Genomic DNA, 17996 nt, shown 5'->3' with positions numbered 1-17996 from the left:
TTGGATTGTCTTTATTGATTGCCACCGCTAAACTATATAGTAACTTTCGGTAGCACATATTTCGTGTGATTAGTCAACTGATTCGTCATTTTTAGGACAAATAAAGTGAGAAAGCCTCACAAATTCTTCTTAAACCTTAAAAAAAAAACGCTTCTTTTTTGAAATAAAAATTTTTTTTTCTTTATCCAGTTTTATATATAAAAAAAAATATGACAACTAAAGAAGTTTTAGAATTTGAAAGAAAGTTACATGAGCTCCTGGAGAGGAAACCTCCTGGGATTAGTGCGTCGAAAATTAAAGATCTAACGAGAATAGCGATGACTAGCCCAAAGGTGAGAAATATTATCAGTTGGTGGGAGAGTTTTTTATAACTTTTTCAAAAAAAGCTCAAGGGGAAAAAAGTTATTATAGTTAACAACAAAGTAAAGTAAAAGAAAACCACAGATGAGAGTATAATTATATAGTAAAAAAAAAACATTTGTTCGGATTGTAAAAACATTCACGAATAGTTTTCAAAGATCAAAACTCCTGTACTCTATGGTGCAAGAGTTTTAGTGAGTCGTTTATTGACTCTTTATTTGAAATAAAAAATATATTATTATTCTCACTAAGATCGTAAATACATTTAACTTCAGTATAAATTTAACTCTCAAGTGTAATAATATTGTGTTACCTAAGAAGATAAATTAAAATAACATAAATACATTAATTAACATCTAACATCATAAAAACCTCTAAATAAATCCTAAAATTTTGTCCTTTCTGTCTTCCTTATTCTCTGCACCCGATACAACAAAATATCGCTGAAACATTTTCAGCAATATAAAAATATTGTATACAGCGTACAGAAATTCATTCAGAGATGCTCGGTCGATTACAAATTGGGTGCATTATATGTTCTAGATTCAATATCACAGGCGGCAGCAAGACAAAAAACTGCAGTAGCAGAAAAAGATGATATTAATTCTTCTGGTTGGTCGGGCGCTGAATATCTAGAGAGATTCGAAAAAGTATTGGAAGAAATGTTTTCAAACATAATGCAATGTCCAGAATATGATAAGGTATGAATCACGTGAAGATGTTATTTTAATTTTCTTTCTTTTTTCATTAAATAGCACGAAAAGAAACAAAATGCAGATCTTGAATAGTTCGCGTAGTTCTTTAATGTCTTTTATTAATTGGGAGTTCTGAAATCTCAATTTACGTGAATTATTTGAAGTTTTGATTCCTTTCGTTGTCAGTTTCTTCTTGAGAATAAAAAAAAACATTATATTTCATTAATCAATGTTGATAATTATAAATGTTATCGCGTTGGCCATGATCATGATATTAACTCGTATAATATAATAAAATACAGGATAAAGTGAAACGTGTTCTAGATATATGGATTAGCAAAGATGGTGGTATTTATAGTAGAGAAGTGTTACAAAAAATAAAAGAGGCCCATTTTCAACAAAGAACAATGACGAATGATGCGAATGGAGGCGATCATCACACGCCATGTATGTGTATTATAAATTATAATATTGATCCATCAAAAGAAATGAAAAATCTTTAATTTTAATTTTTTTTTTTTAGACAACCCTTTAGATCAAACAACTTTAAATCCGGCGACACTTGATTCTTCAGCGTTATTGGCTACTTTAAATAACCTTACGCAAGGAACTTTAAATATTCCATCATTTTTATCTTCTCAGGCGATAAATTCTGCCCCTATGCAACCAAATACAACAATTCCTTATAATAATAATGTTAATTTGCCACCCACAAGTACATTAAATCATCAACCTACAATGAACAATGGTTATATGCAGCCATATAATCCAAATGTTAATTTGAAAGGAAATAGTTCAACATCGCATGATCCTCTTGAATTCGATTATGGAGATATGGATGAAGCGGATGATCAAAATAGTGATAAAAATAATGCAGAGAAATCGTTGATTAATAATGCTCTATCTGTTAACGCGTAAGTAAATTATTGAAATATTTAAATGATGTTATATGGTTTTTGATTGCTCGTTGGTTAATTAACATTTGAGTTTTTTTTCGAGACTTCTTTTTTATTTAATTTCCCTTGACATCTTTTTACCCTTCACTTGTATATAATTTGCAACTTTTTTATGTTAATACAAGAAAGTTTCTTTCCAAAAAGAAAAAAGAAAAAAAGAAAAAAAATCAAAACATTAAAATGCCTGCATCAATAATATATACACGAACTCTCTCCAGTAAATTTTTCTTTTTTTTTAAAAAAAAAAATTAATCGTTAATAAACATTTATCAATTCTTATACAGAGTTAATTTGAGTATTCTACTTTATAATTCATAAATACGATTAAATTCTTAAAAAAAAAAAGGTCCTTCAAAACCAGCTCTCTTTTAAGTTGCACGTGATCCTGATTTTTTTCCTGGTTCGAGCGATGAACAATAAAAACTATATAGCATCATTTACCCTTTATTAAATATGATAATAAGAATTTATATTAAATACCAACATCTTTTTTATTCTTTATTATTTATTGTTTTTACGGGTTTATTTTAGAGCTCAAGCGGCAACAAGCGCGGCTTCAACCGCACAATTTAATCAGGATCAATTCAATTTGATGGCAAATCAATTATTTGCACCATCGCAAAATATACCACCAATTTCTGTAGCACAACCACAAATCCCGCCCGGTCAACCACAACAAATTCAGCAGCCTTCAGTGGTACCAAATACGAGCATGCCTTCAGTACCATCTTTTCAATATCAACCGCCACCACAAAATTGGGCTGCTCCCGGTCAACCACAGCAAATCCCTCCCGGTAGTATGCCACCACCTCCAGAACATTATCAGCCTCAACCTCCACCATTTCCAATTCCTCCATGGACAAATCAAAATATTCCTCCACCTCAACAATGGAATCCTAACGGTCCACCACCGCCGCAATCGAATGGATCACAATATCAAATTCCTATGAATCAGGCTTCCGGTCAACAACAACCTCCTTTCCAAAGTAATCCACCACCTCCAGGTTTTCCGGCCCAACCTCCAGGACACCAAGTACCACCGCCAGGGCAGCCATTACCTCCTCCGGGACATCACGTGCCACCTCCTGGTCACCCAGCACAACCTCCCCCAGGTCTCCAAAATCAACCACCAATAGGTCACCCGATGCCGCAACAAGGTCAACCAGTTATACCAGGATCACAATCTGGACAGCCTTTACCACCTCCGGGGCATCAATTACCTCCACCTGGGCACCATATTACTCAACCACAGGGACAAACTGGTCCAAATCAACAACAAATTCTTCCAAATCAAACTGTACAAACACAACCTCAACAATCACAACAACATGGTGTGGATGTCTGCGTTGTATATGAAGACCAAAACGTTGGAAGAGATGTAATTAAAGGTACAATAGACAAGAAATAATAATTTGTTTGTTGTGACACTTTTATTAAAGTCCAATAATTTATTTTTTTGAACGAAATAACTTTTTTTATAGTATTGAGTCGAACGCTTTATGTTGGAAGTGTTATGGAACATATGACTAAACAGTATATCGAAGATATATTTGCTAAACATGGACCAGTATCAACTGTTACGGTATGAATTGTCTAAACTGGAAAATATTTTTTTTTATTTAAATAAATTACATTATGAACATTATAAATGAATGCTTCATACTTTTTTTTTTAATAAATAGCTCAACTACGATAAAAATCATGGATTCGTGAAGATGGATACACGGGCAGCTGCTGCAAGAGCACTTCGAGGTGTTCGGATGAAAGTGAGATCCTCCTTAAAGGTTTATCAAAATTATCATAAACCTAATCTCAATTGTTATCTAATAAATTGATTTTATTCATATTTTATTAACGTTAATTTTTCTTTTTTTTTAGGTACGATGGGGTGTAGGATTCGGACCAAAAGATTGTTTTGATTTTCCGTCAGGAGAATCTTCAATTCCACTTAGTAGACTAACAGAAACGGATAGGAAGTGGTTGATCACAAGCAAATGTGGTGGTACAGGAGGTAGACCTGTGGTAGGTGGAGTTGTCGTTGAAGAACCTGATATAGTTATTGGGGAAGGATTTTCGAGCGGATCAGCCAATAAGAAAATAGGACCATTATTTGAAAGTCCAGGACATCGCAATAGAAGAGATCGGGATCGGGATGGTTATGATTTAGATGATAGTTCACGTCGTTCGTCAGAATCAAGAAAATTTTCCGATGCATCATGGGAAGGTTCAGCTTCGCCTGTGAGACGCCCTTATTCACCTTCTCGAAATTGGTCGGAAAAAGGGCAGAATTTGGCGGATCAGAAATATTCTCCTGAAAATCCGTTACAATCTGCAGATCAAAATTCACCACAGAACACAGATTCAACCAATGATAATCATAGTAGTCAAAGAAATGAAATATCATCTCCATCAAATCCTTCATCTGGTAAAAAACGGGAAAGAGAACAATTTAGTGCAGATAGAGATGAAGAACATTATCGTGAAACTGTAAAAAAATCAAGATGGGATTGATCATGTAGTTGTTTACATTTATTAAAAGACTTTTTTTTTTAAAAAAAAAAAATATTTGTTGAAAATTTTATTGTTGTAGATATTATATATTATTTTGCAAAGAATTTGAAATGATTCACATTTTCTTTTTTTTTAAAAAAAAAAACCCAAAAAACACGATATAAAAAAAGTTTTTTGCTCAACATATAAATTAATTTATACCATATGTATATTAAAAAATAGGGCAAGCTTTTTCTTTTTTCTTTTTTTTCTTTTTTACTCTGTAGTAAAAGTATAAACTATTAATTCGGTAACGTTTTTTTTCTTTCTTTTTCAGTAATGATATATAATATATATATATATATATAGATTTTTTTATTCGTTTCTTTTTTAATTGATATTTTTAAACCTTCCTTATTTTTTTTTCTCTCACAATATTTTTATATTTTATGTTTTTATCATTTTTACAAAAAAAAAATAAAGTTAATAGTTTTTCTTTTTTTTAAAAAAAAAAGTTTTATTCCGTTATATCATTAAAGATGTATAATCAACTTCGAAAAATTATTTCTTTTTTATTTACCATATAATATATACAGCATATGTTATAAAAATACCTAACACAATAAACCCTAAAAAACATCATTTTATATACCTAATCCAAATCCTAGTATATACAATACAAAGGAAAATATAGGTTTTTTTTTCATAAATTAATATATATATATTTTTTTTTAATGTAATATATACTATATATTTCCGTAATTAACCGTTATTTATATAAAACTATGATAAGTCTCTCAAACTAAAAAAACTGATTTTGCGTATTTCTTTTTTTTTTTTTTAAAAAAAAAGAGAGAATAATTTAAACTAATAAAATGTAATAAGTAAAAACAACTGTACAAAAAAAGGAAAAAATTTCATATAATAGAGAAAGGGAATCAATCCATTTTATGTAAATGACTAATAATATACCATGAAAGTAAAATCATATTCGAAAATTATCAAAATTTACACGGATTAAAAAAAAAATATAAAGAAAACATAATTTTTTTGTAGGTCAAGCAATAATTGATGAATGTTAAAAAAACGAGAAAAAAAAACGCGAAATTGCTTGCTAACTTTTGTTTTTTTTTTTGGCTTTTTTTTTGTTTTTTTTTTGTTGAAATCGACAAATCTTTCTCTCTATTTTGTTTTTTTTTTTAGACGAATTACGTACAACTCATATACAAAGAGGTTAGTAGAATATGAAAAGTAAAGAAAAAAAAGAAAAGGAAAAAAAAAGAAAAATAAACCGCAAAGGTTGGATGGTTACGTTATATTTTGAATAATTACGGGACTATCATCATTATTTCGTCTTGTGCAATAATAAATCAAGTTACAAAATGGTATTTGGTAAAAATTCGCGGTTTGAAATGATCTTTAGGTTTTTTTTTTTCATGTAATGCTTGGTGTGTGTTATGTTTGCTAGGAAAATTCCTAACGCTAAATACAAAGAGGAGGTCGATTGTTCATTACTATAAAAGTAAAAAATCATTTTTTTTTTTGAAACTAATATTTGTGAAAAACATAAGAAAAAAAAATTTAACAATATGAAAACGGGACTCACATTACTCGTGTGAATTTTCTGATGGCGGCGAAGATTACTAACAACTGAGAAATGACGACCACATCCCTCAATTGGACATTTAAAGGCTGAATTGATTTTAAAAAAGTTAAATGATGATGATAAGAAAGTCAATTATGAACAATAATTTAAATCATGCGTTTTATAATTAAATCATCAGTCGTTTGTGGAACGCATACAGAAAAGGAAAAAAAGATGATCAAAACAAAATCCCAATTAGAAAGATGACAAAATGCATTTGAGAAGATTATACGATTTAAACAAACTTACGTTTTTCTCCAGTGTGACTATACATATGTGTCTGCAAAGAACTTGGTCTAGTGAACCTTTTTTGACAAATATTACACTTGTACCTTTTTGGAGTTGAGGAAACGGTCTTCGAACTGAAGGTGGTCATCATGGCTTGAGGCGTTGGGACGGCTGAAGGCCTTTGTTGTCCTGGTGATGACTTTGGAGTGTTCCCATTTGAGCTAGGTGGCAATCCCAAGTTATTACCATTGGAGTACCTTCCCATCGAGATAGGATAATCTTGTGGCGTTGGTGGCAATCCTGGCGGAAAGCCGGTCCCGTGATGCTGCATGCCATTTCGATCATAACCTACAGATCCTTGTCCGTAATAAGTCATCGAAGAAGTAGTTGGACCGTTAGGTTTTATCATTGAAGGATCACTAAAGAAAGTGGGATCTATAGCCCTTTCATCAAAACCTTTAGGTTGTTTTCCGGATTGATAAGAAGAGAATGGGGGTGACCCATTCCAATTTTCGGAATTTGCATCACCTGTAGTAGTTTCTATATAAATTTTTTTTAAAAAAAAATTTATGAGAAAATGAATAATTAAAGAACATATTGAAGAGGAAAAAAAAAATATATTTATAAGATGCTTACCATTTCCAGGAGTAAGGTAGGCCGTAGTGGTGGGTGCTGTAGATGCGGGATACGAAGCTGAAGCATATCTAACCGAATAATTTTTTTTGAATAAGTTATAAAGAGGGAGAAAGAAGAGGGAAGAGAGGGAGGGGGGGGGAAGAAAGTAATTGTTGTAATGGGGTATAACAATAATAACAAAATCGATTGATCTCAAAATCGTAACTTATTAATATTATACATACGTTGTAGGAGTGGAAGGATATGCTTCGTGGCTTCCATGACCTCCACTAATAGTCACCGGTTTGGTATCATGTAATTCACTTGAGAATGAAGGGGGAGAAGAAGTTGTAACTTGAGAATTTTCTGTCATTATTCCGTCTAAGTTAGTCGAATCGTAAGGGTCTATGCGAGGAGAAGGATAATCAGTTGCAGGAATATAAATATCTGATTGATGAATTTGTTCCTGTTGTGATTGAAAAACTTTATGATGCGGTGAACTATTATTGTTGCAAGCGTGTTGTTGAGCGTAAGCTATAGCAACTGCTTCTGTAGGAGAAGAGGGAGAAGGTGGAGATTGGTCAAAAAGATTAGAGGTCAATATAGTTGATGGTATAGCTTGTTGATATTGTAATTGATATTGATTTAATTGATATTGAGACGGTGAACAGTTATATAAAGAATCAAAAGACGTTAAGTTGTAAAGAGAATTCATAATGAGAAAAAGCGAAACCGAAAATTCGAATAATAAATAAAAAAAAAAACAAAATAGGAAAAAGTGAAACGGTTTTTGTTGAGTTGAAAAAAATAAAAATAAAAAATAAGAAAAATAAAACGTTTGTTTATATCGTTTTTTTTTTTTTTTGAGAGTTATATAAATAACAAAAAAAGACAAATTTCGAATGAATAAACAACGGGTTTTTAAAGAATATGGTAGTTTAAAAATAAAGTGTGTTTATAATAAATTCAATTTAAAGTAAAGATAAACAACAGCAGATAAAAACCGAAAAGATTCAAATCAATTAATTTTAAAAAGAAGAATAATTAATAATCTTTTCCCAAGTTCACATGTATTTTAATAAAAAAAAAAATTCAACTTACCTTTATACTTTTATGTATATATATATTTTACTTTAACCAAACCGGCGACATTAACAACTTTGTAAACTCGGATTCAAAAAGAGAACAACACAAACCTTAAGATACGACAACTAAGTGAAGTATTTATAACTAGCAAGTCGAGAAAAGGAAAAAATGAATTGTTATTGATTCGGATAATGATGGAGTAAATTTATTGTGTTGTTATTGATGACGAATGTTTTTGTTGTTATTTCAGTTGTATGCGTAGTACTCTAATAGTTTGTACGTGGAGTTTAATCAGCTTATACTATATATGTAATAATGTAAATAATATATTAAATAAGTAATGGTCTGCGATAACGTAAAAAAAAAAATTATTTTTTGGGTTCTTTTATGAGACTAACGCTGGAAAAAAATTTGTCTCACAGAGCAGTAAAAGAAAATACAATAATATAATATAAAAAAAAGATGTATTACTCTTTTTTTTTTTTTTTTTTTAAACACCTGGATGTAATACACTATAAGCTATGTATAAAAAAAAATTTTTTTTACTTAGGATTTTCAAGAGAAAATGATTTTTTTGAAAAAAATTAGGCGACACAAACAGTTAAGAAAGTGCTGCAAAGAGCGCGGGAGGAGGGGGATGTGAGATGTTGGTCCTTTTATTAATTTTTTTTGTTGTGTTTTTTTTTTGCTTTTACGAACACAAATAAAATGAACTGACAAATAAGATTAAACAGGTTTTTTTGATTTACTATACCTGGAAGAGTTATAATTGTGTACTGGTTTGGGCGATAAGACGCAGATAATTAACAGAACTGAATAAAAACAAAGAAGCGAAGGAATGAAAAAACAAAAGCCAAATCATAACAAAGACATAACTCAAAATTCTCACTTGAGGATTATTACTTTACATGAAATATCTTTAAAAATTTTACTTATCTTTAACGTTTAATAATTAAACAGATGCCTGTGGGGTAACGAAAAGAAAAGCAAGGTTACACGATGATATATGCATAAAACTACTGGTTTTTTTTGTTGTCTCCTGCAACACAAGAGTTCTAAAGTAATAGTTATAAAAAAAAAAAAAAAAATTTTTGATTCATTGCTTTTTCTGGGTTCAATGAATAAATAATATTCATTATTTAAAAAAGATTTTTATATTATCGTATTACTGATATAAATCTTGATGTTTTTTAATATAGGAAACAGAAATATAAATAAATGATTTCACTCCCATATGCATTGAACTATCGGAGAAATATTTCAAAAAAAGGTGCAACGTCTATTGAAAATTTTTACCGAAAAGGTAAAAGGTAGGAGAGGAAATCTATTCTTTTTCCTGTAAACAAAGTAATTTATTTTACATCACGTGTAACTAAATCTTAATATTTTAATAGGAAGGTGAACTTGAATTAATTCAGCCAAATTAATCAAAATAATTTACATTCGTCCGACATAATATCCGTATTCCGTAGAATTTCTTTTAATGATATCAGATAAGAAGGGGAACATGAGTTTTTTAATCGATAAATAGTATGAATAAAAAAAAATTAGGTAAACGAAATTTTTAATTGATTAAAGTTTTTTATGTAACATTACATCAGTTGTAAAGAACCTGATTGTGGAATAATGTATGAGTTTTATGCGTGAATGCGTGAACGGTTGAAAGACCTTAAATTGCAAAAGTTTTTATTTTTTCAGTAATTTTGGGTTTACCGGTAAAATTCTTCATAAAATAGCCGAAGTACATTTTTTATAATACATAAATATATTTTACGTAATAATATATAATTTGTTTTAATAATAAATTATAAATTTAGTAAATTTTATGCAATGCGCCACAAATCCCGCACAACACAAACTGAAACTCTGTCAAACATCTCACCAAATCAAAAGAAACCTGCTGTTATCTTCATAAATATTTACTATATACGTTTATATCGAGAGAAAAAATCTAGATTTTTAATCTCACAGTTACCGGGCAAGAAAAAATGATTAGAACGGTAAGGATTCGCATTTCGGGTCATAGATGAATCTTAAAATTTAATTGACAGAAAAGTTATAAAAAATTTGAACTTTTTCAACCCTTTTCATTCCAAAGAATGATTTATTCAGTTTGTAGGCGTATACTGTATATATAATATATATAATTAAAAGGAACCGAATATATATATATATATTTTTTTTTTTGAAATCTCTAAGCATCGTAAAAAAAGTCTAGCATTCATCGATTTGTCTGTGCGATTATATGCGAGTCTTTCGAACATAATTATGACAATTATGCACAAACATTTTATCCCGCATGAAAAATTCTTTTTTCTTGTTTTTATCTACAATAAATATTTGGTAAACATTTTCGGAGTGTTGATTACTAAATGGAGAGATTCAATATATTAAAGAAATCTTTAATTTTATCGTGAGTTATCATTTCATGACTCAGGACTTCCCCCGTAACTACCCTTGTTGGTGTTGTTTTGTCGTTCATCTAAATTCTTGACTTTTTCAAGTTGGCTCACTAAAATCAACGGTTTCTCCGCTATTTAAGCGGCTCTTTACCTTAATAAAATAATAAAAGAAAGCCAAATACCTGTAAAGTTACACGGCATAGAATTTGTGATCGAGAAAAAAATTATCAAATGCTTTTAATGCACGATCTTGTGGGTTTGGTTTGCTTTTTTTGAAATTTGCTTTTTATTCCTTTTTTTTTAAAAAATTTGATAAAAGTTTTTATATAAATGATAAATAATTACTAGTTTTATCTGTATATGTATAAATTCCTGTGGTACAATTCTTTTTATCGTGAGTAAAAAGTAAAACGTATGTAAATTACATGAAAAAACGAAGATATAACGCAATATTTTGTTCGTACAGTTGATCCATACCATATATGTATTATAACTTTATGTAAATTCCAGTTGAAAATTGATTTTAATGAGTAAACTTTAATTTGATCACGCGCTTATATTATCAAACATATTTTTTTTTTTCATCATCTTCCCCGCCCATTTTTTTTTTAAAAAAAGTAAACTTTCAATCATCAAATAGATTTTCCAAAGTCCGTGTACATTTTTGAATGTACCTTAAAGATTATTAGCAGAACAATGGAATTTATAAATTAGGGAATGTAAAGTAAAATCTTTTCCATAAACATTAAGTGTTCCCCAACAGTTTCGCGAATTTCATTATAGTTTTAATTTATTCTTAATTAATACTAATCAATACATAAACGGATAAACTATATCTCATCTACAATGTAAATTATCTGATTATTAAATAAATTATTAATTATAATCACGAGGAAAAAACGAAAATTGTCTTTTTTTTTTTTCTTAATTTTGGCCAAAAATTAATTTCATAATTTATCATTGAACATTTTTGATTTTCATTAATGATAATTTTTTAACGGATAACTTGAATAAAGCTTCAACATTTTTGATTTTCATTAATGATAAAATTTTAACGGATAACTTGAATAAAGCTTCCTTATACATGAATAAAAATGCGGCAGTCAAAACTGATTGAAGTAATTTTGATGCAATTCCCTTATAAAGGCCACTGTAACCTTCATTTGCGATGATTTTCTGAAGTCCATCCCATGTATTTTTATAACGTGCATCATCAGTTTGACGTAACTGCATACGTGATTTAATAACACTGAAAATAGATGAAAAAAAATATATATATTATATTAATATATATATATTATATATTATATATTTAAAGATATATGTATTAGAAAAAAAATTATACTTACATGTAAGGATAAGTAGAACCGGTAGCAACAAGTTTACTAATGGCTCCTAATAAAAAAAAATCCAAATTCCCTAATTCTTTAAATTTTTCTATACGAGCCTTAATTTGTTCATATACGGTATATTGAATAATTGGATTAATAACTAGAATAAGAGCTGGGACAACTCCTTGCCATAAACTTTTAATTCCATCTTCATTAATGATTTTCGAGATCGTTTTGATGGTTCCTAATTTTTTATGTTTTTGCTTCTCATTCTCATCCAAAGGTTCTTTACGTGTTGTCATTCGAGTCTTTTAAATGAATTTATTTATGTTAATTTTTTTTTTAAAAAAAAAAGATCTTCCTTTAAGACTTACATTTACCACCCAAATTGGGTTTGTAACTAAAACTGTAGCTGAACCAGCTATTGCTCCAGCGATCATGGATTCTATGACTGATATTGGACGTTCAATTTTTTCAAAAACGGCCTTTATAGACTCATAAAAATAATAGTAAACGCCTAATTTGAAATTCACCAAAGTTAGTAACTAATTTTTCTCAAAGTTTCTACGATAATTTTCAAATTATAACATAAAACGAACGTACCATTTGTCAACGCAATTCCGAATATGGCCGAATTTAAACCTCTGTATTTTTTTAATAAAAAATAATGTATATATAAGGAACAACATACGGTGTCTTCAAGTTAAATTGATTATATTTAAATTTAAGTCCCTTTCAACCATTTTAATATGATCTGCTTGGATTAAATTTTGATGAAATAATTTTATAATTTTAATTCTTACGAGTATAATCCTCTAAAGCCCTCATTTTTCAAAATCTTGACAATAGTATCTTTTCCTCCCTAATGAACCATAATTTATTAACATCAATATGAAATGAAATTTTTCTTTGGACATTAATTATAATATTATCACTTTGTAAGCATCGGCTCCCTTTGTATCTTTTTGCACTTGAAGACGAGAACTAACAGTAATCAATGGATAAGTTAAAACCATTGATATGATACCTCCACCAGCACCTAAATTAAAGAATTAGTCAAATAAAGTAAAATAAAAGCTTATTTTAAATTAGAATTTTTACAAACCACTAAGAGCGTGAGCAACGTTTTCAGACATTATTCTACGAAATTATGAGCCAAAGTAAATAGTTTTTTCGTTAAAAAGGAGATAGAGATGATATATAGCTAATGATGATGAAGATTTTATCGGTAGATCGATGAGACAATTATTATTTTTTTTTTTGTAATTCGTATCACCATTATGATATTGATCATTTTTTTTTTAAAAAAAAAAATCATCAAACTTTTAGAATCGGTTTTTTTTGTGAATCGCAAATTGCAAGTTTTTCCGATATTCTTCACGAAATTATCATAATTTTACCGTACTTTACATGATTTGCTATATATTATGATCGTTATTTTTTATTATGGTGAAAATATCCGAAAGGCCGAAAGGGGAAAAAATTTTAAATAAAATATCCGATATACAAATAATAATAATAATACACTCTGAGGAATTAATTTCTTAGGAAATCCCGAATCCCAAATTTCCAAATTCCAAATTTCAAATTTCAAATCTTTGTATTAATTTCATATTTGTATATTAAAAAATTTCGACCTCCATTTATATCACTTTAAATTGCTTTTATTATTGGAAGCCGGAAAGTAATTTACCCGATATATGCAGTATCATACGCTGGAGTGGGACATTAACAAATTAGATGACGGTGAACATGATCGCTTCGTCTTTTACATGAATGGATCTTTTTTTAATTCCCCAGAATTGATCAAAATCAAAATTATTTTGGATCTATTACTGCGTTAAATACATAAAATAGGTTCTGAAATGGTATTGTATCAATGCAGTTGAAACAATGGAATAATGTAAAATAGTAAAAAAATTTAAGAATAATCTTGCTTTGCTTTTGCATTTAGAATTGTTCAAATTTTACAAAATCGTTCTTTTAAAATACATTGTCATTGATGATAAAAGATTTCATAATTTTGTTTTCTTTTTTTGAGATTCCTTGTAGATTTTTATTATTCCGGTGCCATGCTTCTTAACACAATAAAAAATGACAGCTATCAATATTGAATTAATCTCGTAATTTTTTTTAAAAAAATATTTTTAAAAGCCAATCTACTTCATTTTTCCGTTGCCAATTTAACTCCACAAAATTTAACAGATTGCACAATACTTTTTTTGTAACACCTCTTTTAGAACAAAATCAACCATTGTTTTAAAGCTCGTGAAAAGAATTGACTTAATCCTCTTTGTTTGAATAGGCTGAAAAAACAAACTATAATTACCTGTTTATTTTTTTTTTTCTTTGTAAAATAATTTCTGATTGTTCTATATTCCCCACATTTTTATAGTAAATCTGATGCAGGGTCCCAAAATTATTCAAAACTAGTTTACATACAAGTAAGCTACGTAGTTCATGTGAGTTATTATCTTAGAACACATGATGTTATCGGTTGTCTCAAACCCTTTGTTACCCGGTAAATAAAATATTTCTCTTAATATTTTTTTTTCTACAATTTTTTTATTTTTATTTTTTATTTTTATTTATTTTATTAAAAATATTAATAATTTATCAAAAATGAGTGAAGGCCGAATCTCCGCTTCTGCATCGCTTCAGTCTTCAGGTTCTACTTTTAATTTATCTCAATTTTTTATTTTCCTTTCTTTTCTTTTAACAAGTTTTTTCTTCCCCATATAGTAGGAGTTACTTCTGCTGAAGAACTGGCAGAAAAATATCAAAAATTATTCTCAGAATTTTCTCGGTAAAAGCATCAAAACTTTCATAATTATTTAGAATTCATTTAATTCATTTTTTTAAACATTATTTATCTTAATATTAGAATAAAAGCACAGCATTCTGTTCTTAAAAAGGCTGTTAGAAAGGTTTGTCGCATTCAATAATTAAAATGATTTTTTCAAATTTTTAAAATCTAATACACTGGATTTTGTATAGGAACAAGTCACGAATGCATCGTTACAGGAAGATTGCAAAGCAAAAGAACAAGAGTTGCGAGCGGTATGTTTATTACAATTAATTATGAAAAATATAACTAAAAAATAAAAAAATATTTTATATATATCTGTTTTTTAATTAAAAAATTATCTAGTCGCATCAACAACTTGATCTTTTGAATTTTCACAATGAACGTTTAACCAAACGTATTCAGAGTTTACAAGATTCAGGAAATGCGGTAAAGAGAATTGATTTTTTTTAGCTTGAATATTATGTAAAATGATTGGTGCGAATGTTGCTCATTCCTTTTTTGTTAATCAATTAGAAACTATCAACTGGTTGGTTATTGGGTTCAACAAAAAAAGAAATTGAAAAGTTAAAAGCTTCCCTTGATGCTAGATCCATTGATTTAACACGAAAGATTGAAGAAAATGGTACATTTTTGCATCTCATTTTTTTTTTTAAAAAAAAAAAAAGTTAAAAATATTTATTTTATTTTATTCATATTTTATTATATTACAGAAAAATTGCATAAAGAACTTTATGAAGTTAACAGTTTATACACTCAACATGTTAATGTCCTTCAATCTAATATATCCGAATTAGAGAAAAAGAAAGAAGAGCTTCAGGTATATTTTAATGAAAATTCTTCACTAATAATAATAACCATAAAAAAAGAAGTTAATTAGTGATATTAAATTAGAAAAAATGATTCTTTAAATTTAGCTGGAATTAACAAGATCACACATGGCAAGTGAAGAAGCCCTAAGTACGATGCGTCTAGAAAAGAGAGAAGTTGAAGCTAAATTGGAAGAGACAAGACGTGAATTACAATTGTATGTATATCATTTTCATCAAGTTGTTGAATTAGGATTGACCTTTATGTTATATATTTATATTTAAACATACATTATTATTATTATTATAGAACAAATGCTCTTATGGAAAAAAACGAGCAAAAATTGAAGGAAGATGATGACGTATTACGCGCTGAATTGAATGCACTTAGACAAACTCTTTTAATTAATCTTGGTTTAGCAGATGGAGCACAGTCTGAACAACTCAATGTAATAAGACATATAATAATATTTTAATGGTTTTTTTGAATGTTGAAAATATGTTTTAATTTTCTATCACCACATTCACAATAATAACAACAATAGACTTTAAGTGAAAAGATGGATTCTGAATCTAACGAAATAATTGAAAGCTTTAGGCTATTACAAAATAACACAAGAGAATATTTGAATTCACTTAAAGAAAATAAGGAAAATGTAAGTAATAGTAATAATTTTGGTATTGGGTTGAATTGCGAAGAAGAAATTTTATTTTTTTCGTTCTAAAATTCCTCCTAAAAAAATGTAATTGTTTTTAGCCAGATTTATCTTATGAATTAAGTTTAAAAGTGAAAAATTCGAGTCAAGTATGGCAAAAAAATTTACAAAATTTGGCGATTAAATTTACATCTGCTCAAAGTATGTTTTTGTGATTAGCTCGATTTTTAATTATAATTATCGCGGAATTTTTACTTATATTAAAGTTTGATAAATAGGCAAAATATTCGAATTGACAACAAAAAATGAATTTCTTGTCAAAGTAAATGAAACCGATTCTAGTAAAGTCTCCGATTTAGAAGCAAAAATTTCCCGACTAAGAGAAGAATTGGACAAACAAAAGGTAATACTTATTCAGGTGAACTTAATTTTATGACAATACGTCTTTAATAACAAATATATTTATTTTTAGGTATCCTCACAGGATTTAAATAATAATAATAATAATATATCATTATCAGAACAAAGTAGTACTAAATTGAATAATAGTGTCGGTAATTCTAAATTAAATTCAAACGAATTCAATGGTATGTTAATTTCAAATGGTGTCAATTTCGCGTGAGTATACTGAGCTAAATACTTACGTTTTATTTAATGAATTTAGAATCCATATTAAAATCGGCATCACAAAGTGATGAAGTAAAAGAGGAAAGTGGTCCCTCTAAAATATTTGATGATCAAAATGAGAGTGATGAAGAGGTAGAGTTTGTTTATCCGGTTAATCCTAGTATTGAACCTCCTGTTAATGAAAATAAAGAATCAACGGCACAAGCTGCAAGTGCAAAATCTACCCTAGCTGATGATGATGATAATAATGCAACTGGTAACGGAATAGCAGCAAGTTTCCTTGCATTAGAACGTGATATGAGCGGAAGAAAAGATGATGATGCTAAACAACGCGAAAATTTAATCAAAAAACATTATGAATGTAAAATAACACAATTAACTGAACAGGTTAGTATAAATTAAATTATTCCTTGAATGATTAAATTAATTTGACTGGTTTTATCTAATAAAATTTCAATTAATCTTGGATATTTTAGCTACAATTAGCCGATGGCAAAGCTACCCGATTTTATAAAGCTTTAGAGACCATGCAAAGTAGATTGGCAAATGCTGAAAGCAAAAATGCTAAATTACAAAAAGAATTGGCTAAGTCAAATGTAAATATATAATTTTTTTTTAAAAAAAAAAAAAATTTTATTAACAATCTTTTTTATTTCATATTAGGAAATTTTTGCAGACGAAAGAAAAAGTCATGAAAAATCAATAGAAACAATGCAAAAGTATATAACAGAGTTATCTGATGATAAAGTAAAATTAACAAATCAATTAAATCAATTAAAAGCTGGTCCTTCAAATAGAGCAATGTAACTAGACATTTCTGTGTATAATATATTATCTTCTTTTATTATAACAAATTATTTGTAAACTATAAATATTATAGAGAGGTTATATAACAAATAAAATTAGCCTAAAAAAATGTAACTTTATTAAAAGGTGATTTGGTACAGAGTATTGTAGACGTAAATTCAATTTTTCTATATGTGAACTTGTAATGATTTATAAAATTAGATGTTGCAAATACGAGATAAATCCACGTGGAGGAAAAGATTTGTGGAAAAGATTTATGTCACTTTAGTATGAACATTCCTTTTTTAGAATTGTAAGAACGGTTTTGCTTCTAGATATGACAATTTTCGTCTCCTCTTATAGTTGTTCTATTACTAATCCGCGGATTCTGTATAACCAATGTTTTTTATCACATTTATTGGAATTCATCATCTGTAGAATTTACGAAGGTCAAGAATATCACTACCATCCTTAGACAAAATCATGGTCATCATTTTTAATCAG

At 28.6% G+C, this 17996-nt stretch overlaps 3 protein-coding genes across 3 annotated transcripts; 2 read left to right on the top strand and 1 right to left on the bottom strand.

Moving 5' to 3' along the window:
• Positions 1-209: 209 nt before the first annotated feature.
• On the top strand, positions 210-4561 carry OCT59_029452 (uncharacterized protein; the record flags this gene model as incomplete). The annotated part of the gene is made up of 8 exons (XM_066144042.1): positions 210-332; positions 819-1061; positions 1358-1502; positions 1579-1969; positions 2543-3399; positions 3493-3593; positions 3694-3795; positions 3890-4561. The coding sequence occupies 8 exons, from the start codon at positions 210-212 to the stop codon at positions 4520-4522; spliced, it is 2595 nt and encodes an 864-aa protein (XP_065994702.1). The 3' UTR covers positions 4523-4561.
• A 6841-nt stretch (positions 4562-11402) lies between these two features.
• Positions 11403-12997, bottom strand: OCT59_029451 (uncharacterized protein). The gene is made up of 7 exons (XM_025318110.2): positions 12914-12997; positions 12744-12847; positions 12612-12670; positions 12412-12452; positions 12183-12325; positions 11827-12116; positions 11403-11726 (listed from the first exon to the last, which is right to left on the bottom strand). The coding sequence occupies exons 1-7, from the start codon at positions 12942-12944 to the stop codon at positions 11435-11437; spliced, it is 960 nt and encodes a 319-aa protein (XP_025176920.2). The 5' UTR covers positions 12945-12997; the 3' UTR covers positions 11403-11434.
• A 1433-nt stretch (positions 12998-14430) lies between these two features.
• On the top strand, positions 14431-17649 carry OCT59_029450 (uncharacterized protein; the record flags this gene model as incomplete). The annotated part of the gene is made up of 16 exons (XM_025318109.2): positions 14431-14476; positions 14551-14614; positions 14693-14735; positions 14806-14868; positions 14960-15043; positions 15131-15239; positions 15328-15434; positions 15532-15641; positions 15734-15872; positions 15969-16079; positions 16181-16280; positions 16358-16482; positions 16552-16666; positions 16744-17093; positions 17183-17302; positions 17370-17649. The coding sequence occupies 16 exons, from the start codon at positions 14431-14433 to the stop codon at positions 17511-17513; spliced, it is 1830 nt and encodes a 609-aa protein (XP_025176919.1). The 3' UTR covers positions 17514-17649.
• Between the last annotated feature and the right edge of the window lie 347 nt (positions 17650-17996).

The sequence above is a fragment of the Rhizophagus irregularis genome, chromosome 9, assembly GCF_026210795.1.
Source record: "Rhizophagus irregularis chromosome 9, complete sequence".
NCBI lineage: Eukaryota > Fungi > Glomeromycota > Glomeromycetes > Glomerales > Glomeraceae > Rhizophagus > Rhizophagus irregularis.
This window is presented reverse-complemented; position numbering and strand designations above follow the sequence as displayed.

Excerpts from the sequence above, each read along its gene's own strand:
- OCT59_029451 (XM_025318110.2), bottom strand. The coding sequence starts at position 12,944 with ATGTCTGAAAACGTTGCTCACGCTCTTAGTG. Across the intron at positions 12,453-12,611 it reads GGCTTTAGAGGATTATACTC|AGGTTTAAATTCGGCCATAT; the intron begins GTAAGAATTAAA and ends AAAAAAATACAG. Across the intron at positions 12,117-12,182 it reads ACCCAATTTGGGTGGTAAAT|ACTCGAATGACAACACGTAA; the intron begins GTAAGTCTTAAA and ends TTCATTTAAAAG.